This window comes from Lichenostomus cassidix, chromosome 1 (genome assembly GCF_008360975.1).
Source record: "Lichenostomus cassidix isolate B80296 chromosome 1, HeHo_3.0, whole genome shotgun sequence".
NCBI lineage: Eukaryota > Metazoa > Chordata > Aves > Passeriformes > Meliphagidae > Lichenostomus > Lichenostomus cassidix.
In genome coordinates this window covers 4489705-4511621 of record NC_139479.1, presented here as the reverse complement: position 1 = coordinate 4511621, position 21917 = coordinate 4489705, and the positions used below count along the sequence as shown (strand labels likewise).

At 46.0% G+C, this 21917-nt stretch overlaps 1 protein-coding gene across 1 annotated transcript in view; it reads right to left on the bottom strand.

Moving 5' to 3' along the window:
* Nucleotides 1–21917, bottom strand: part of PDE9A (phosphodiesterase 9A) — a 47875-nt gene that overhangs the window by 4747 nt on the left and 21211 nt on the right. The window contains exons 5-13 of the mRNA XM_085044287.1: nt 20579–20633; nt 19684–19754; nt 15551–15635; nt 11303–11384; nt 9042–9116; nt 5677–5763; nt 2574–2678; nt 1419–1501; nt 382–538 (exon numbers count right to left, since the gene is read on the bottom strand). Of these exons, the coding sequence (XP_084900413.1) occupies nt 382–538; nt 1419–1501; nt 2574–2678; nt 5677–5763; nt 9042–9116; nt 11303–11384; nt 15551–15635; nt 19684–19754; nt 20579–20633 (800 nt within the window). The remainder of the gene's footprint in view (nt 1–381; nt 539–1418; nt 1502–2573; nt 2679–5676; nt 5764–9041; nt 9117–11302; nt 11385–15550; nt 15636–19683; nt 19755–20578; nt 20634–21917) is intronic.

Below are 21917 nucleotides of genomic sequence, written 5' to 3'. Positions count from 1 at the left end.
GCACAAGGGGATTTTTTAGCCCAACCCTCGAGGGAAAGTGAGTCACTCTTCATTGTGGAGCAGGGAAGTCTGCGTGTGTTTGTACCATCGTGTACAGGAACAGCACTCCTGTTGCTGTTGAGCCGCTAGCAGAGAAGAAATCCCTGGATTCTCAGCGTGGCATAGAAAAAGGAAACTTTATTGTTTTGATTTCAGCTTATATAGACTTTTCAGAGGTCACCCAGATTGGTCAGTCAGAAACCTCCCCCTAGGCCTGATTGGCCAGGCCTGAACTGTCCAAATCTCGAGACACTGTTCTAACAACATCCAAACTTTACCTTCGTTTATAAAACACAGAAGAAGTTCTCATGGGAAAGACCTGTGCTAACCACACACTCCCACCTGTCTTATCTGCTTGAACTGCTCCTGGTCGACGTTGGAGAAGATGTTGAACTCGGGCTGGGAGAAGATCTGGAAAGCCACGGCGCAGTGGTGGTTCTCCAGCGGGGAGATGTCGTTGTAGCGCACAGCCAGCTCCGTCCGCGCGTTGATCTGGTAGCTGAGGGCGGGAGAGCCGTGAGCCAAACCCTCCTGCAGACACCCGCCAGCTGCTCCAAACCTGCTGCTTGATCTTAGTTATGGTCTTTTCAGTGCTTATGCAGTTAGCTGCGGCTTTGGTTTTTTGGGTTGTTGGTGGGAAATCAGGTTTTCAGAGAAAATAGGTATTTACTGAATATAATCTCAGGCACTGATTCTCCTCTCAGTGGATAAATATTCCCCTAAAAGGTTTTTCTCCCCTTCTTTAAATTTTACCACATCTCTGTAGCTTAAAATGGCTAGATCAAAACCAGTGATCAAAACATCTGTTTGGGTTTAATTCAACCCCCACTAATGGCAAAGGCAGAGATTCTCACTGATCCCAGTCTGAGCTGGGTTCTGCCCTTATTTAATGAATGGTTACAAATAAATTAGATTCTCCCTTTTTCACTTGCACACAGAAGTGTCTGTGGGTCAACAGCAATAATTTCCTCACATGGTAATAAATAAAATAATAGGCACTTTATGATTTATAATTATGAAATAATGTGTAAACTAAATCCCTCCTTGCATTTTAGTGTAATTATTCCATTATGATAATTTATTGCTCTGTTACCAGCTGTAAAGAATTTTACCTTGTTTTCTCAGGAGTTGTGGGGGAGCAGCGCTGGAATAGAAATCTGAAAAATCCCATTTTCCTTACAGAACCAAGGAGAGCTGGCAAACCCCAACCCAGACCTGAGCTCTGCCTTGGCCCATGTGTGAGTGAACAGCAGAGCCTTGGGAAAAGGTCGTGGCCAGCTCAGGCTGTGAGAAGGAAAACCTGATCTACCAAAAAATGCCAACCAGTATTACTTTCCCAAAAAATTTTAAGGGAAGAGAAAGCAAGAGAACAGACTTACGTATTGTTATAGCCTGGATGGTCCAAGTCGTGGCACACTGCTGCAGTCATGAGAATCAAAATGTCAATCTGGGAGAATTTCTCCTGTAAAATACAAAACATGAGTGTAGTAGTATGATTTCTACTTCCCCTGTCTCCATAAATGAAAAGAAATAAAGAAACCAGACGTATTAACTTTTTTAGAGAAATGCACATCAGAGCAAAATGAAGCATTTTGCCATAGATGAATTTACTTGAGCCAAGAAAGAGAAATCTGCCTTCCCTTCCAGTAAAAATGACTCAGATGTGCCTTTGTTGCATTAAATAAGAGCAGCTCAGAGGAGGCAATTTTCTTGAAACTTGCCATTACTGCAGAGAACATATAAAAGCACTGAGACATTAGAACAGTCTCTTACAAGTCATTTGAGCACCCTGATTAGTTAAGGGAGGGCTGGAGGATGCCCCAGTTACCATTGCATTCTGCATTAACTAAAGTTAGGAAAAGAAAGAGAAAAATTAAATATTGTGTTCCCACAGCTTTTGAATAGCATGAACTTATATTAAAGCAAATCTTTCTTTATACTGCTACAGGCAAGAAAACAGAGTTAGGCCAGTAATTAATATGTTTAACCATGGAGAAGAAAAGGTTTTTTTTAAAGTGAATAAAAGCAGTTTTGTAAAGATATGAAACGAATATATGAGCGCAGATTATCCAGAGAGTGAAATGAGTTGCTGCCTATAGTTTTGGACAAAATAAAGGTTAAATGATTGTTATGCATGCAACATGACAGGCTAGAGGTAGAAGCACAGACACAAGCACACATTTGGAGAAAACCTCTTGTGGGAACATTTTGTGTCCCAGATGAAGAACACACCCACAGACTATGGTCTGTGGAGGGGTTTGGCTGTCATTCCTAGATGTTTCACTCCATCAGTGTACAAATTCTGGGTATTCAGGAGAGGAATTTACCTCCCCAGCAGCCTCAGGAAGCTGTGCAGGTGCTTGGGGTCAGGAATGGGATGGCTGGGTGGGCAGCCAGAGGTGGAAATGTGTGCCCAGGGAATGAACACATGCAGCCTCCTCAAAGGCCACCACTTGCCAGGAGGCTGGTGGGCTGTTTTGCAAGAGAAGTGGCCCAGGTTTCATTTCAGGATGGAAATGCAGGGAGGGTCATACCTGGAGGCTGCAGAGCGAGATCATGCTGTACATCATCTGCGTCACGCAGAAGCAGTGCCGGAAATTGTGGAAAGGGTTGTTTCTGTAATTGTCGTGGATACACAGCTGCAGAGAGAGGGAGTGAGGCAGTCAGAGATGGGAAAGTGTTTACCAAGCACTGCATGTCCTTAAAGGAATCCTGTGGAGCCCAGGATTACTCTCTGCTGGGACAGAGTGACAGCACAAGGCCCCTGACACTTTCTGCCTTCCCGGGTGAGATTTCTGTGTTCCAAGAATTCCTCAGCAGGTAAAACTCACAGAAATTCCCTCTCCTACCAGCCAGCGATGGGCAAACATCCCAGCACAGCTGCAGCTCAGTCTGAAGCCAGGACTCTCTGCTTTCATCCTGAATTTACATTTCAAACCTTGCAGTGGCTAAATGGTGACTTTGGGGAGTGTAAAGAGCTCAGAGCTCCCTGTTCCCCTCTCCTGCTGAAGGCAAGCTGCACCTCTGAAATCCTGAAGGCTGAAATGTGGCTGTTATTTCATTAGCCAGTGCTCAGAGGTGGCACTCTGGGATGTGTTGCTTGGCAGAGGCAAGATGTGAAGCACACCAGGCTGGAGCACACCTGGGTGGGTTTCCTGTGCCAGGCAGCCTGGGAGAGATTGAGCTGTTATGGGAGCCATTGTTGTGTGGTTTAGCTTTTTACAGCTGCTGGCTCTGTGCCCTCATTCCCCTGCCAGGGTAAAGCCTGTTTTTCCCTGTGTCCTGCCTGCTGCCAGCCAGGCTGGCACGGCTGGGTTAGCACACGCCATGGTCATTATTCCAATGCTCCTTTGGTTTCCTGCCCTGCACAAGGCAGCCAAGAGCCAGCAGCACTGCTGGACCCTTCTGAATCCTCCTCCCTAGGCTGGACCCCAGAGAATCTTCATGCACATGCCTCTGTTACTGAGCTTGAATTAATGACATGGACAGAATTCCCATTCCCTTTTCCAGCTAAATAGTAATTTACTTAATGAGTCCTCATGCCCCATCTCAATCAAACCCTTTAACCCAGGACTAGGATTAAAGACTTCCTAGACCTCTAGGAAACCTCAAAGCTCTAGATAAGCTCAAAAGAACTGTGGCATTTCAATGCTTATTCAAAATTTGGGGGAGATTCTTCACAAAAGCTGTTCAGATTATTCTGCAGCAAGGATTTCAGAAACGCATTCCATTATTTTCAAATGGCTAAGGAATGGTGTGAGATGGTTGTCAGCCAGGCTCACAGGTGGTGAGTACCTCACAGCCTACACGTGGGCACCCGTGGCACTGCACAGAACTGCAGGGATGTAATCTATACATGTAATATATACACTCAGCACCAGAGCCCAGAGCATCCCAGGGGACCCCTGACTCAGAGCACTGCAGGGATGGAGTGACAGGGTTGCATTAGTCATTCCTTCCTCCTGTTTCTGGAAGGTTTCTGCAGCCAGTGCACGTGGGAGCAAGAAAGCCAGGATAAGCATGAGGTGGCTTTTCCTCACCCACTGCAGCTCAAAGTGATGCCCATTCTGTGCCTGGGGAAGTATCACACTTTGAAGCAGAGCCCTTGGGGCTGTTTTTAATCATCTTTCTTTCTTCCAGGCTGGTGTTTAAGAAAGGAAACCTGGCCCTGTCTTACCTCTGTATAAAGCACACACCAAACTGCCCTTGCTGCTCAGAGGGAGGCTGTCTGAAATGTTAGTGCTGACAAATTGCTTGGAGACACAAGCTAGGAGAAGCTGCCTGCAGCAGTGTGTGTGGGTGGCCTGTTGGTGTGTGTTGACATATCACCTTGCTTCCCATGTTTTCTGGCTGTGAAACAGGAGGAGGAGATCTTCTGTTCTATCTACTCTGTGTTACCCTTGTTTGCATTGGGTTTTATCCCACCCCTTGTCTTCAGCTGCTTTGTAAGGTCAACACCACCAAGCTTTTTGTGTGTCTTCTTGGGAGAGAGATTTACCAGCTTTTGATCATTTTTGGTACCTCCTTTAATGCAGTCACACTGTTTTTCTAAAAAGGCTTCACCAGTGCTGGGAATAAGTTTCAGGTGAGCTTTCTGCCTTCTGTGGTGACACTTTATCCCTTATTTTAGGCTCTGCTCAGCCTTGTGCCTCGTTGGCTTCCTCCTGCAGCAGTGACAGCCCCATGTGCCTCCTGTAATTCAACATGTGATGAACCCAATGTTTTCTTTGTCTTTTCCAGCCACTTCCTGATTTTGTGGAATTTTTGGAAGTCTACATCCATTGTGTAAAACGGTGCCCTCTATTCTCTGCAAACTCCTCAGGTAATTAGAAGAGATTAATGAGATATAAGCCTTTAATACAGGAATCCTATGAAACATCTGTATAATGAATTCACACTGTGATGTTTTTAATTATTGACTCAATCAATTTGTCAGACACATTTTCACTAGTTATAATTCTTCAGGCTATCCCTGGATCCTTTTTAAACAATGGGTAAAATATTTACTGTTCTACAGTCCTCTAGGAACCTGATGGGCTTTTTTCCTAAGAAAGCCAATACATCCTTCAGCTTTTTAGCAAACACTTTCTTATCCTCTCCCTTGGACCTGAAAACTCATTGCTTTATAAATATTCCAGTGTTTCTTCCTTAGACATCTCACTTTTGGTATGATCTCATCTTTCTCACATTTTGCATCTCTGCAACATTCTCACATCAAAGACTGAAGCAAAGAAAGTTACCTTCTCAGCAATTCCTTTTCCTTCCTGACTTGTTCTTTTACTCCCTGTGATTTAGTACATTGAATGATTATTGCACATATTGGCACTTTTTAGCTATATCTGAAAACACTTGTCTTGCCTCCAGTTACAGTAGGTACCAAGAGCATTCAGCAGGAATGAACTGCTTTCAGTAATAGAAACCTCAGCAAATGAATGCAAAACAGTTAAAAAAAAGGAGTCATTTGTGACCACAAGAATGCAAACGTTTTCTGAAGTACTTAAATTTTAAGAATTTGTATAGACTGACTGCTTTCATTGGGATTACTCATGCAAGTTGTGTCAATCCCATGACTAAATGCCTTGTTTGTTGATTTTTGAATGTGAAAAATTGCAAACACCCATAACTTGAAATACTCACCAACCATCTCTTTAACGTGATAGGATTGATGTTGAAGTCTTTCACCAGCCCAAGGTCGTGGTACATGTGCTCCAAACAGCTCAGCATCTGCAGCCAGGAACAGGCAGGTTATTGCTGGCTCTGTAAATATCCCTTCAGGACACCCTGTGACATGAATTTCCCCCTTGCGAGCATCAAATAATGGCAGAGCCCTCTTTAGATGAAAGAAAGATGTTCAGAGATTGCATGATTAAAGGCAGTGCAAGAGGAGAGGCAGAGAGGGTCTGAAAGCTTTTTTGAAGCAGACACACTGCTGACGGCACAGGTTTTGTGCAGGGCTTTGAATATCACACCAGCACTCTTCAGTAATTGTGTATCACAGCAATTCCTGCTCACACAAAAAAAAGGGATTGCCATTTTTCTAATTCAGCTGGGATGTGTTCTAATGCTCAGTGAAATCAGTGGGAGATTTCCCTGGCTCTACAGAAATGGATCAGGCTCTAGGTGGATAGAAAATGACAGCAGAAAATAAGAGATTGTGGCTAGCACAGTTTTTCCCATGAGAAGTTTTCTTGTGTTTTGTAAATAAAGATAAAGTTTGGATGTTTTGGAACAGTGTCCCAGAACTTGGGCAGTACAGGCCTGGCCAATCAGGCCTGGGGGAAGGCTTCTGACTGACCAATCTGGGTGACTTTTGAGAACTCTATATATGTGATGAAATCAAAACAATAAAGGTCATTCCTTCTTGCCACTGAGAACCAATGCATTCATTACTCTGCTAGCTGCTCAACAGCGACAAGAGATCCCTAAAGAAACATTTATTTCAGGCATGTGTCAATACCTTCTTTCTGTATGACTTCTTGTGAGTTCCTCCCTCCACTAAGCTCAGGTATCTAGTTTAAAAGATTTCCCATTACAGCCCCACCAAACTGCAGTAGTTTTGTGATCATCTCATGGACACTGTAACTATGAGTCCCAAAAATGCAAGGGCAGGCAGCTCTTCTGAGACAACACCTGCTCTGAAGTAGGAAGGGGGTTGCAGGTAATTTAGCACCACCCCTCACATTTAATCATTGGGATTTGAAAGAGTTGGAAACAAAAGATATTGATAATCTCAGATGTTTGGGATCTTAGCTTCCACCACTCAGAAATGAACAGGGTTATCTATTGATAATCTCAGCTTCCACCACTCACAAATGAACAGGTTTCCTGGAGTTCAGGAGTTCAGGGATCTGCATTCCCATTTCTGAAGGACAAATCTGAAGGGGATGGAATGTGCTGGAAATTGTGTTCATTTCCATTGTGTTGGAAAATGCAGTTCTTAGACTGTAAAGTGATCCAGGGGTTTCAACATGATGAGTATAATGTCAGAAATACAGCATTGGAGACATTTCTAGTCAGTCTTCTGTTATTTAGGCTCTCAGAAACTCACCAGAAAAAATTATTTAATCTAATGAAACTTTATATTTATCCAGGGAATAAGCATCATTCGTGGAGTAACAACAGGGCTGATTTTGAGTCATCCAAGCAGGAAAAGACTTCCCTGCAGGACCTGAGGGACAATGCCATGAGCTGAATTCTGCTCAGATCACATGGACAGCATTTTGCTGAAGATCCCCTTGTCTTGGTAGAATATATGTTTTGCAATAGTCTAATAAAATACTTTCCAAGACAATAAACTTTACCCAGAAGTGTTGAATTACCCTTAAAAATGCAGCTGTTGCCAAGAGAGCTTTGGATGAGTGACGAGGTGACTCTGAATCCCAAAACTCCTACCTCTGAACACAGGAGAATCTCAGTTTTCATGTTTAGCTTTCTTGATCAGCAGCAAAAGCTTGAATATGGGACTCTTGTAAAGCTTGAAAAGTGAGAGGGCATTTGAGAAAGAGGACCCAGGCTTGCTGCAAAGCTCTGTTTACTGAGATGCTGCAGAGCACATTATTCATGTGCTTACAGACTGTGCTTGATGACCTGCCTGTCCCACACGGAGCACGTGGGCAAACACTCACTGCTAAACAAGCTCTGACAGAACTGAAATATTCTCTGTAAACATCGAGCAGAGCTGAAGAGGGTGAGATAAACCCATATGGTGCTCAGCTCTCCACAGCTTGTGTGGAATCTCATTTCTGAGCAGACTCCTCCTTGCAGGGCAAGTTTAATCTCCACATCCTCCTGTTTGCCTTGTTTATGCCACCCTAAAGTGTTTCCTAGTCCTCTGAAGGAGTTCCTGTGCTGAAGTTCTGTCCCTCCAGCCCACAGGAATCCGTGGATGATGGGGTTTTGTTTCTCCACATTTTTCCTTAATAGTCAGAACAGCAATGAGCCAGCAGTGTTATGACCCACCTGTCAGAGTGTAATTCCCTCCTGCTGCAAAGACCTGGCAGGAATTTATGGCCATGGTACAGGGAGAAGAGGTTGGAGAGGGAGCAGGGAGAGGAGAGCACCTCTGACCACACAAGGGGAGCTCTGCCAGCCTCAGCAAATAGGAGATGGACCTAAAGTCACCCTTCTGTTGTTCTAGCAAACACAGAAATATCCTTAGGGGAGTATGCTGTTCTGTGGATGTGGTGTGGGGTGTTTTCCCTCGTCATGCTGAGCCACAATGACTCTGCATGCACAACTTCTGATTGAGGAGGTAATTAAGGTGATTGCTAGAAATACCTGAGCTTTTCCCTTGGGAAAAAGCAGCACTAAATCTCTAATTTAGTCCTGTCCTCTCTTACATTTTTCTTAAGTGAGATTTGCTAGTATTTGCTAAATCTGGTTTTACATTATATTATAAGCTGTCCATTCTCAACATCCTTCTCCTTCACGTTTCTAAAGTGGTTTACACATGGACCTTCCAGAAACTTCTTCACTACAATTGATGAACCATGAACAACACCAACAGCAGCAAGAAAAAGAAGAAAATGAAGAAATAAGAAGATCCTAATTGGCTGTGAATGCAGCCTTGCAAACTCTCCAGGACAAACTGCAGAAAAAACCCTCTACTGAAAGGTTGTGAATCAATGCATGCACCTCTGCCTGCTGCTTTATTGATCTGAGTGGAGTTATTGATGATGTGCTTAAGCACACACTTCTCTGGGGATTGATTTGCTCGGATAAAGTGGGATGAGAGAACTCGTGGCAGTAATGACAGTGCACCAGTCGAGGGACTTGACTGGGAAGAGATTAAAGAGCAAATAAAGAGGAGCCAGGATATGGTAAGCAGCATAATCCACCTGGCATCTGCTAGGAAGAAGTACTGCATTCTGGTGTGGTGTGGAAATAAAAGAAAATGTAGAGAGAGTAAGGGGCAGGAAAAGGGGAAAAACCCTGCAGATTGTCTCAAAGGGCTCTTCTGGCCTCGCTGGCTCTCAGAAGGTGCCAACTGTGCTAATCCTCACCTCGTTGGGCTCCCACAGCCAGACATCAAAGGTTGGTTTCCTCAGGGCCTCGATGGTCTCCTGGGACAGCATGTACTGCAGACAGAAAGGCAGGAGGTGTCAGCAAGGGTGGCTTTGGCATGGCACTTGCTATTGGCACATCCCTGGGACTCCCAGGGGGTTTCATGAGGGGTTTAGCCACACTTCCCAAGGAGAGAGCCAGTGGTCTCTCCCTGTGGCCACCCAACCCTCCTCACCCTTCCCACCATCTGCTCATCAGGGCAGATCCTGGTGGGGCTGGGATTGCAGGGATGGGGAGAAAAGGGAGACTGGAGGGGTTAGGGACAGAGCCAGGCTAAATCCAGCGTGGGGAACCAAAGGCACAGGGCACAGACCCATCCCTGGCTGCTCTGGTTCTGCTGCCTGCAGAGCATCAGTGGCACTGCCAGTTAGGGAGGGGTGGTGTGAAGTGTCTCTGCTCGCAGTGCTAAATTAGCTGGTGGGTATGATATGTTTATTTTCAGATGATTTATGCTCTCGTTTGGAGTGTTTTTTCAAGAGTGCCCACAGTTTCAAATTGGTTGTCAGCCTGCAAGATTCAAATGATTTTTTATCATTAAGCTCGAAAGCTTAAAACAAAATCAAGCTCATTCACCAGCTATGGTTGTACACAAAATTAAAAAAAATGGAATGTGGAGGGTTAAAAGACATGGGGATATCAGGACTCTACAGATTCATCTTTTCAGGGCTCTATTTATCAGTGGTTTTTGGACTCAAAATCCTTGTGACTTCAATTGACCCATTTACCATGGCTGTCTCTAGTTTGAGTTTACTGTCCTGAGCAGGTGAATGATAATTTCTGAGCCATCAAATTGTTTGATATTTAATCCAAGGAAGAATAACACCGAAGATTAATCTTCCTCCTTCAGAAGGCAGGGAGTTTAGCATTTGCATTTGCATGTACAAGGTACATTTAGTTTGACTTTCTGCAAGAAAACTGTGGATTAGCAGTACAGGTTTGGTATTGTAGTGACAGCTTCTTTCAGCCGCACTGACACTGGACAAATCCAGCACCTGGCAACTGATGACAAATTTCACAAATCTCCAAAACCCCAGACTCCCATGGCCTAGGGATAATGCAGAAATACAAACTACCAGTTTGCTCTGCAGTGGGTCAGAGCAACTCTTCATAGCCCTTAATCCTAATTCAAGATCCTAATGCAGCAGTCCATCAGAGTTTAATCTGACATATATACTCATCAGGGGAAAAGGTCTGGCTGAGAACTGATGTGTTCTGCGAAATCATGTGTTACTGTCAGGAGCACAAACCTCCTGGGCAAAAGTTAATTAAAACAAATAGAAGTGCCACAGTCTCTGCTTCACTTGGAGGTCACTTTTGTGAGAATAAATGGCAGAATTTACAACTCGTTGCTCTGCAAGGCTCTGAAGACAAATGTGCACAGAGCCATGGCTGTGTCACGGACCTGCATCACTCAGGACAGGACCAGGAGGGTTCAGGGTGGCTGAGCCAGCTGTGGTGAGTGCAAGGAGATGCCCACAGTTAAACCATGATTTGCACGAGTGTGAGCTGGTGTTTTGTCAAGGTCTGAGCTGGGCAGCCATAATCTGGCAGCTTTTAATAATTCTTGTGGGCAAAGACTGCTGGTTCTGGGAGCAAAGACCCTCTGCTCTTCATGGCTTCAGCCTCATTCATCACTGTGGATTTGTACTTGTGCTTGCCCAGGAGGCATTTTTCTTCCAGCATTACTGTTTTCTCTAGCAAATACACTAACTCATTTTCACAGGGACAATGAATCATTTTGGAGACAATCCAATGTCGCATTTTCTCTTTGTTTCCCTAGGTGAAACATCTCCATAAATTACTTTTTAAATTAAAAAATAATCCATTAGGGGGAAACAGGCAGCAGCACTACTTTCAATTAGAACACAGCATTACAGGGAGGTTTTGATTGTTGCCATGAGCATGGAGAATAAACAAATATAACTAGACAAAAGAGCGTTAAATGTTGACGAATGCACAATGTTCATTAACATTTCAAACACTAATGAGCTTTCAAGTATTAAAGACTACTGAGAATTAAACTTTAAGTCACCGCGGGCAACTGACAGCTTTTTCCATTGGCTTGCAGGAGTTTTGGATCAGGTCTTGGATTTAGAATGACTGGGAATTAATGTCTAAGGAGTCACACATTGCAAAGCAGCACTTGTCAGGATGGCAGCCCTGCTGCAGGGTTATGGGGAGGGCAAGGATTGTGTGGTACCTTTGGGTAGGATGGTACATCTCGCCGGGGAGCTGGCCTCTTGTTTTCGTCCAAAAAGCTGTACTTGCAGGGACAGTTAGTCCTGAAATGAAATATTCATCTCTTAGCGTTGAGGGAACAGAGCCACAGTGCCTCAAAAAATGCCAGAAGTGCTCTGGTCTCCCAGTAGGCATCACTCAGAGAGTTACCCTTCTCCACAACCTCTCCCTTTTTCATGTGGTGTTGTTCAAATGCTTTGGTGGTGTGATCCTCTTTAGGATGTTTTCCCCATGTGCAACACCCCTGCTGCCCTTTCTCAGTCTATTTGCATTCAAGAGAGAAGCATCTGAGTTCAGGCCTGTATCCATGGATACCCAACCACTTAAACCAAATAACTTTCAGTGATCAGCTTGCTCTCCATGGCAGTAGTCCTTCTCCAGGGCTGCCAGGGACCACTGCTGGCCATGGACACTGCTGATATAAACCTGTGCACATTTACTGCTGATTTACCCACTGAGCCTCAGTGCAGCCTACAGGACCTTCCACTTTGATGGTATGACCTCCTTGGCTGCTGCCTTTCATGTGGGACAGCAGCAGAGAGGCACAGACTTGGCAGACACCTCTGCTTGGCTCCTGGAGGAAGGGAGCCACCTCCAGCAATTACAGGTAATTAACACTTGCCTGGTCATCAACACCAGCCAGTTATCCACTCTTCTTTCCTCTGCATGTGGAAAAGCCAAGCTGATGCTTTCCCACCTGAGCAGAGGAGCAGGGGGGACATTGTCACTCTCCCCAATTCCCTGATGAGCTGCAGTCAGGTTGGGGTCAGGCTCTTCTCCCAGATGACCTCAGGCTGTGCCAGGGGAGGGGCAGGTTGGACATCAGGGAGAATTCCCTCACTGAAAGCACAGTCAAGCACTGGAATGGGCTGCTCAGGGCAGTGGTGGCATCCCCATCCCTGGAGGGGGATATTTTGGGAACAACTGGACGTGGCACTCGGTGCTCTGAGCTGGGTGACAAGGGGAGGGTCAGTCACAGCTTGGATTCACTGCTCTAGAAGGGCTTTTCCCAGGTAGTTTTCCACATGGACTTTATTAACTCTCGTGTGAGGCTGACCTTCTTGCATTTTGCATTTAGAGAATCATGGAATGCTTTGGGCTGGAAGGGACCTTAAAAATCCTCCAGCTCCACCCGCCCTGCCATGGGCAGGGATGCTGCTCACTCCATCAGGCTGCTCAGGGCCCCATCCAATCTGGCCTTGAACACTTCCAGGGATTTATCCCTGTAGCCCTAGCATTTGGATTATCCTGTCTCAGTTTTCCTTTCCCTGCCAAAGGAAGCGAAAAGAAGCCTCCCAAAAGAAGCCAAACAAAGCATTCCATTAACTGCATTTGTCCATTTTTAAATTTTTTTATTTTAGTTTGAATGCTATCTGATTATTTATTTTGAATTGTATCTCTTTTTAGTGATTCTCCTCTCTGTTGGGAATTAGTCCAGGTCTCTTTTCTCCTCCTGACATTGATGTCTGCTGTCATTTCTGATGGCAGTGTCTGCATCCTGTGAAAGTTATGTCATTTTACAGTTCATGGTGGTCAGCTGACTTCAACCAGCTGCCTTTTCCTGCCCTGTTTAAGGAGATTCTCAGTTGATGAAAAGCTGTCTTAATCGTTTCTAAAGCTGTTTCCTCAAAACTCCACTGTGTGGGGTATTAGCAGGATAAAAATAGTGAGATTGGGGCATTCCTTGCCCTAATTGGAGCTGACTGCCAGGGTTAGCTGAGGGTCAGCCAGCTATCTCTAATTCCCAGCTGCAGTAGGATATTTGAAGCCTTCATCCCAGCACACTGGGGGACACACCAGAGCCAGGATGCATCAGACCTTCACAAATGTAAAACTGTATCTGCAAATGATCATGATTTTAAATGATACCATAATGCTATTAGCATCTGCCAGTGGTGAGCTCGGAAAGCAGAGAAGCAAAAAAAAAAGCAATTTGAGGAGGATGCAAATGGAACTGATTTGCTCTTCTAAAGAAAGAGATGCACAATTTACTGTGCTTTTATAAACCTGGCTGCTCAACCTTAATCTCTCATTTGGTGATGAAACAGCAGATACAGGAATAGCTAAACATACATACAGCTCTGTACACTGGGAACTTATTGAAGGAATATAGGCACTCACATATTTATTTACATTAATTAAATTTTGATGCAATCCCTAATTGCAACTGCATTATCTAGTTTCTCACATCATACCCATTATCTAGCAAATGGCACTGCACAAGGGATGACAAGTCTAAATGACAGCAAATACATTTCCACTTCCCTGGGATGCCTCTGTTCCCACAGCAATCTCATGCCAGGGGGAGAGGGCTTGCTCAGCCACCCTGGAGAGAAGCAACCCTAGGCTGGGGTCACCATGGGCTGGTGGCACAGCTCCTGTGGTGGCTTAGGAACAGGGAACCAGCAGCTCCTGATGGGAGCCACCAAGGAGTGTCCTCTCTCAGTCCCATATCCACATCCAACTGCTGCTTTGAGACCCAAACCCACAGGGTGCAGATCATCACGGGCAGGATTTTGGGCAAGCAGGAGGAGTTTCTGAGCAGCTGGGGGGTAGAATACACAGCTCAAGAGGAGCTGTGACAGAGCCACATGGACACAGCACCGAAGTGATGCTGAGCAGAGCACCATCCTGCTCATCCAGCTCCTGCTCTAGCCATGAGTGTGAGCTCAGAGCAAGCCAGGAGGGTGCCAGTGCCCAGCTGAGCCCCACACCCATTTCCAGCACAGCTTTCCAGCCTCACAGCCCGTGCTGATCTCTAGATTTTGGAGCCTGTCACATCTCACTCTCCGTGGAGATGACACCCAGCTGGAGCTGGCTGCACTGAGCAGATGCAACACTCCCCATTCCTTCTTTTCTCATTAACAGGTTGTTGTTTATACTACAAAATACAGATTGGAAGGTGACAGGAGCTGGGATGGCAATGAGTCATGGCTGCTGGGACAATCTCGTACTTCCTGGTGTGGTTTGGTGTCAACTGAGCCAACATGAAGTTGCCACAACTTCTTTTTTTTTGGACCTAATTCCCTGTCCACCTGTGCATCACTGTTCAGCTCTCCCAGCTCCCTACCACAGCAGAAGAAAAGGCACATGGGCACACACGTTTCTCACATCACACCCAGCACAAATCAGCACACATGCTCTTGGCATTTGCTGCCAGCCCAGGCTTGGATTTTTCTAATCAGATTTCCCCACACACCCCAACTAGAAATGATGCAAGTCACAGGGCAAACTGCATTCCATCCTGCTGGGATAAATCTGAGGCACACATCTGAGGTTAATAATGTTACTCTGTGTTTATGCTAATATGACAGCTAATATGAAATTGGCCTTGGACTTCATGGGAATGCATTATCATTGTGCCTCCTGACATATCAGGATGGCAACATTAATAAAAGCCAGTGATAATAAAGCCTGAATCTTTTAGTACATCTCCCACTGCCCTCAGCAGGAAACAGATTTGATTAAAGGTCAGACAATTTGACCCCAAGAGAGACTGTCAAGACAGCATTGTTAAATTTGCTGAGAAAAAATCCCCTTCATACACACATTTCGAGCAGCAGGGTATATTCCTCTTCAGCAACCTTCCCAGAAGTATTCCCAGTCTCACAGTGACAATTTGTTTGTCCTAGTGGGGCACTTCAGTGGCACAGGGGGCACTTTGCAGCTGGGACCACGTACCATAAGAAATGCAATTTTTTCTGCTGGTGTTTTAATTACAGCAAAACCAAGCTGCACCACCACAATGAGCTCTTGCGCTAGAAAGCAAATTCCCAATTTCTCATTGAATTTGAAACGGATGATTTATAATAGCATGAGATCATAATTAGAGGAGCTGCTACATATTTATTTGGTAATTTCCCAGAATATATTGGAGCTGATTCGAGTGTTAGCTGGTTCCCAACCAAAGGCTGCACTGTGCAGAAGTTCTTTTCCCATTCCCCCTCTCCCAGTAAATCTGGATGAAGGATTCCCATTCTGTACAGTGACAAATAACTCCCAAGACCTTTTCCTCTATTCCCATGGCCCAAGCTAATTGAACTGGTGAATGGCTATAAATCTTCAAATGTTAAATTAGAGCCACTGTCCTTGATGGTTATTGGTTCCCTTGCTCTTTTACTTCTAAGCCCAGGAGATAACTTTGGAAATGTTGCATTAGGGTTTGAAACCAGAGATGTACTCCTGTGCTTAGGTCCCAAGCAGAACTCACCTGCTGCTCCTTGCTGCCATTTCCTCCCTCATCTTTTTAATGTCGCGCTTGCATTTCTCAATCTCCACCACTTTCAGGCCTTCCACTGTCAACAAAGCAGAACAACAGGGGTGTTACCATGGCAAAAAGGCACAGGATCTCGATCCACAATGCACAATTTCAGGGAGCTCTGGCAGTGGGGTTATCCAGCTCTCACAGGCTGCCTCAGCTCTGCCACGTGCAGGTGCTGCCAAAGCCAGAGATCTTGGAAACCCACAGGAGTTCTCTGCTGCCAGTGCAGAAAACAGCCACAGGGTTTTAATTCACTCAGTGGCTAGAACATCTCGGCTTTTCCACAGCAGCAGGCAGCTCTCCTGGTGCCTTCAGTTCTTGGCTGTGGAGCAGGAATCAGAGGAAATCCTGAGCAAAAAAAGCCCTCCCATGATGGGATGATAAGCGCGGCTATGCAAACACGTCCCGGTAGGATTAGACTTCCCATTAAGATAAAAGGTTTTAATTCGAAAGTTCATGCAGAGCATTAAGGAGCTCTGAGAGGCATTGCTGGATACAGAAAAACCAAAGTGAGAATGCAGGAGGGAGAGAAAAATATTGAAAATTTGGCTCTAATGACGGATTTCTTTCTTTCTTTTTTTTTTTAAGTATTGAAAACCTGTCACTCCTTTTCACTGATCAATCCCGTAATCAAAGGTTATTTCTACATGCAGCACAGAAAATCCTATATTTGCCTTCTGCACGCAATTGCAGAGAGCCACGAGGCAGAAAGTTTGATTGCCTTTTTTATGCAGCAGGGCACTTTATTCCACGTGAGAACCCAACACAGCGAGAGCACGAGAATGATTCTCCCTCTCCTTTCCCCCTGGTTGAACTCTCAGCGTGATCAAGGACACAGCACCATTTATTGTCATGTCATCCACACGCAATCATTTCACAGCTCGTTTGTTTACTGAACTCCTTGTTTTAATGGATGAGCTGTGGCTCCCAGGGCAGCTCGAGGGAACTGCAATGGGACAATCAGCATTCAGCAACTTTCTCAGAAAATCACGGTCTGGATCACACTCATCTGGAGAGCAGCATGTAAGTGATAAAGCCCTGCCTTGAAGGGCACAGCTCTGGAGATAAGCAGAGGCCTTGGTTTTGTTTTCTTTATGAGATTAACAACAAAGATTGCAGCTGGAAGTGGGGAAAGGGAAGGAGATGTGTATGAAATCAGCACAGAATGCCATGCATCAGGAGAGGAAAGGGAAAGAGGGGTGGTTCATGCTTTAAAATCCCATTTAGGAATTTATATTTTTTTGTCTCTCATTGTTACAGGCAACTGGTTTGGGTGATCACAACGTGGTGATACAGGATGTCCTGCTTATTGGATATGTTCATTCAGGACACCTGCCTGCACTTTTTTGGGTGCTTTGTCCAACTGCTGATGATCAGCTGCAGGCCCTGTGCTGCATTCACCTGGCAGAAATTCACATGTAGCCCATTTGCCAAGGTGTCTAAATGGTGGCCAGTGGCTATTTGAAGCAGTGGAAGACAAGCAGAGTTATCAGAGTGACAGGGAAGTGGGGCAGGCAACTTCAGCAAGCAGTTCTGATGCAAAATGTCAGCCCTAAGCTTTTTTTTTTTGTGGAGCATCTCTTTAGTTTTCATCCCAAATCGCTCTGAGGGAGCAGAGAATTTACATAATTATTTTCTTAAGGCAGATGTGAAATGCTTACAAATTGCAAAGGGTTTTTTTGCCAGCTTCCTTATTCATATGTGGGCTGCTGTGCAGAGTAAGTCAAGCCACAGGACAAAGCATTCCCAGTGCTTGCTCTGCATGGACTCATTTTCCAGGGGGAAGTGACAAGTTTTAGCTGGGATTTAAACATCAGCTAAAAGATTTGGCTCCCTGAAAACACATCTCTGCTGTGGTCTCCAGGCAGGAATGGGAAGGAAGCTGAGAACATTTCATGTGAGGTGCAGATGCAGTGCTGTCAGGAGTTCTTATCCCCACACACATGTCCCCTCTGGGGAAGAAATCCCAGAGAGCACATGTGAAAGTGGTGGAAAAGGGATGTCTGAAGGAGGCAGGAGAAAAGCACAAAATAAAAGCACAATTCTTTCCACATTTGGCTTGCAAATGATAAATGGCCTTGTCATGTGCACTGATTAAGGGCCCATTATATTATTCTGCAGCAAGAAATACCTCCTGAAAAGACCCTGTGCTGTCTAAAGAAATCCTTGGGCAGAATCCAGCAGTGAAACACAGCTCTTGGAAAACCTCTGGGAGCCCAGCTCGAGCAGGGAGGTTGGACACTCCCTTTCTCCCACAGTTTTGCTTCTCAAACACCACAGCCCGGGGGGTTATTTCAGAATGCTGCAGAGTGGGCTCTGCTGCAAACTCTGCAAGTCCAATTTCGGTGCACTGCAGCCAGGGAGCTCCTTCCCACAGGCTGAGGCTGCTGGAGCCAGGACAGCCTGGGGCAGAGTGGCAGCAGATTGCTCCATCAGCTGCTGATTCCATCAGGGAATGATGGAATGTGGGACCCACAGAGGGAGGGAGAGAACCCTGCTTTGGGGAGCAGTGAATTCAGCCCACCTGCATGGCACAGCAGCTCTGGGCAGGCTGCCTTCCCTAAACCAGCATAAAGTGCTGGAGTGGGTGAGTGCTCAGCTCTGTCCTGCCAGAATGGCATGAATGCCTTGGTTCTCTCCCTCCTCTGCCAGTGCTGAGAGGCAGTGTGTGCCAGGGATCCCAGAGGGTTCACCAGAGGCCAAAAGCAGCCCCTAGCTGGCTGGGAGAGATGCTTGCTGGGGCTGCCAAGGGGATACAAAGACTCACGGGCTTACCTCATTTGCTCTAATCCACAGCATCTAGCCCTGAGGACTGGAGCTGGTCAGAAGTTTCACTGAAAATGCAGAGTGATCGAGCTAATTTTTTTCCCTTTTTTTCCTTTCCTAATTTTTTTCCTTCTTTTTTTGGATGGAAAAATAAATCAGCAGAGCCTTGGGAGAAGCAGCAGCCAAACAGACAGGGAGGAATTCATATCTAGGTTCCTTTCTGGGGGATAGGCAAGCTGCAGGTTTTGCCCCCTCCATGGACATCCCACAGCACCAGGAGCCTGAGGCTGGGGTGGCCCTAGGGAGAGGTTTCCCTGCAGCTGCTCTTCAAAAAAAGGACATTTCTTCCTGCTGGCAAAGGGATCGGTCTCCCCAAGCAGCTGCAGGGTCAAGGTAGCTTCTGGTCAGGGGAAGTTTCAGGAAAACAACTTCTTCCATGAACCAGAAACTCTATTTTTTTTTTTTTTTCCCCAGCCAGCTCTAGTGGGAAAGTGCTCTCTGCAGCTGCAGTGCTGGGAAAGGCTCTCCCTTTCTTTCCAGTCAGTTTTCCCTGCTCCTGACTTCAGTGCTGAGCATCTGCAAGGATGTGTCCTTTGGAGCCAAAACTGGATGGCAGTGATTTATCCATCCATCCATCCCCCTTCCCTGCCTCTCTGGGACCTGTGCTCTGCATAATGCACTGAAACAACCCAGAGGCTGCACAGGAGGGAAGAAAACAGCCCAAAAACCAGAAAAGGAGCTCGTTGACCAGGTGAATTTAACTTGGTTGTTGCCCAGTAAAAATATGGTCGTGTTAGAGTGCAAGGATCTGGCTGACAGAGGGGAGAGGGTGGAATTACAGACCAAATGCCCCAGGGAGGATGGGATCAGGTGCCCCAGTGCTAGAGGATAAAGGGATGCAGAGGGATGGGGTCACTGCTGGCTGCAGAAGGAGGTGACAGACACCTGGGACAGGGGGGACACAGCAGGGCTGGCCAGGGGCTGCAGGGTGGAGATGGGAGGTGGGTGGTGGAGCCCCCCTGCCACAGAGTCATGGGAGCAGCAGGATGTGGCCCCCAAAGCTCCATGGAGAGCTCAGCAGCCCCTCGAAGGGGAGAACAGGAGGTGCTCTGGACCCTGGCAGCACCAGCCAGCCCCCCCTGGTCCCCCTGCCAGTGCCACCATGGGTTCCCACCGTCCCCACACCACCTTCTGGGCTCAAAACTGGCCAAATCACAAGCAATTAGAGAAAGTGGAGAGGCTGTGAGGAGCAGGACAGGTCAGAGGGCACAGCAAGGCACCAGTTCCCACTGTGATAGGAAGAAAGGGACACTCACATTCAACCTTTTTCTCCAGCATTGCCAAGTGATTAGCTACTTCCGTTTTCAGCTCATTGATTTTAAAAACCCTGGAAAGAAAACCCTCATGTATTAATGTTATACATTTAATGCTCTACCTAACATAGGTGCTAAGGACTTCTGCTAGGAATGTCCATATTTGTGTCTCTATGATTGATCTGCCCAGCCACGTTTGCCACAAAAAGAAAAGCAAATTTTCCGTGGAAATGCTAACATTTGGGCAGAAAATACACCCGGGTTTAATTTGCAGAAAAATTAACAGCAAGTGGTTTTTTTTTATGGCTCTAGGAATGTACTGTGGCTCTACAACACTTCATCTCCCCCTCTGTCAGCAGTGACTTGCTACTGTACCCCCCAGGGAAGCCAAGTTAAATTGATAATGCTTCGTCTAAGAGCAGCGTCTTGGTGTCTGCACACCCTGAAACCTCCTCCCCTCCTGTCGAGTTATGCTGCTGATTTGCTGGGCTGTGGTGGGACTGATCTGTCTTATTGAGACCAGCTGGGATTAAATAAGCAGCTACACAGATGTTGAGAAATCCTCTCGGAGGAGAGACATTTTTGGGTGATAAAGGGGAAAATGGAACAAATCCGATGATTTGACTGTTCAACAAAAAAGCATTTCTTTTGCTTCCTGAGAGGGAAGGAGCATTTACTACTTGATCTCCTTTTAGATCAAAGATAATCACTGAAATTGCTTTTGGTTTAAGCTACTGTATTGCTGTCAGCAGGAAATAATGTGTCACAGACCTAAATTTGGCAGGCAGAGGGGGATTTGAAAGATGTCTTAAATGCCCCTCTGCCTGCTGTGAAAATTTCACTTCGGGGTGATAAAAGAAACAGCATTTTAAATTAATAATGAAGTTCAGTTTCTTACCTCGAGAACTGCTCAGCAATCTGTCCCAATAAATTCTGAAACAATTCTTCTTTCTCTGGAAAAAAATAGAAGGGAGACATGATAGAAAAAAACAGAGGAAAGAAAACACCCTCAACCCCTCTGCAAAGTGGTGTCCCCAGGCTTCCAGTTTTGATGGTGAGGCCAAAAAACTGTTTTGGTCCTTTGTACAATGTCAAGGAATGACTCCTTGTCTCACCTGCCTTCTCTTGCTGCAGATTACAGCCAAGGTTTCTCAGAAGTTTTATTTTTGGGAGGCTGGCTCTCTGAGGGGCAGCTTTTTTTAGGGCAGCACTCTCTGGAGAGGAGACCCCTTTCCCATATCTTGGGTGGGACACCCAGAACCACAAACAGCTTCTGAAAATTCCTGCTCACAATCAGTGTCTCTGCACCATCAGCACTCTGTGACAGAGTGCCCCTGAACAGCATTACAGCTCATGAGCACAGAAAAACCCCAGCCTGCCTTTCAGTTTTATCCTGGAGCCCAATTTTTCTGGTGCAAATTTCTAAGGATTGTGCTGCTGTGCATAAACTCAAGGCAAACATGAGATGCCAAAGTGTTCCATCCCTGCAGAATGGGCTCTGCCTTTCCTGCTCTGTGGGATGGACACAGCAGGGCACAAGTTTCCCAGCCCCTTTTCCCTGGAGAGCACAGCTTGGGCAGAGCTGCCACAGGGATCCTGTAGGGATGTCGTTGTTCCCTGAGCTCCTGCAGCACTGGGAGCACTGGGAGTCTCCCCAGTTCCCACTGCCAGCTCCAACCTTGGATCTTTTCTGGCTCAGCAGGGTCAGCCTGATGAAACTCCAGCCTCTTCCCAAGGCAGTCGCAGGGAATCACTAACACAGGGAAAAGCAAACAATCCCTCACAACACTGGATTTTGAGGGAAAGTACACTTTAGGAAGAAATATGACAGTAATATTTTCCCATCTTTTAGTGTGTCCACACAGGCAGGGGAAGCATTTATCTGCTTTGCTGAGCCCTGAGCTGCTGGTTTGGGATTGCTCCTCTCTCCCCCAGCAGGGAATGCAAACTGCTCTGTGCTGCAGTCATTCCTGCACTGGGGATGTGCTCTTAGTTCCTCATGCTTGAGGAAAGGAAACATTGAGTGCACTCATAAACACACTGCAGATTACAGAACACCTATTTATACTCTGCACAGGAACACCCCGATGGCATTGCTGCAGATACTTCTTGTCCTTCCCGGAGGGAACAGCATGCCTAGCAAGTGCAATCACCCAGGCAAAACAGGAATACAGCCCAGCATTTACCATTTATTTCTAAATAATAGCTCTTGTACCTGTTGAAAGGATTTGCAGACC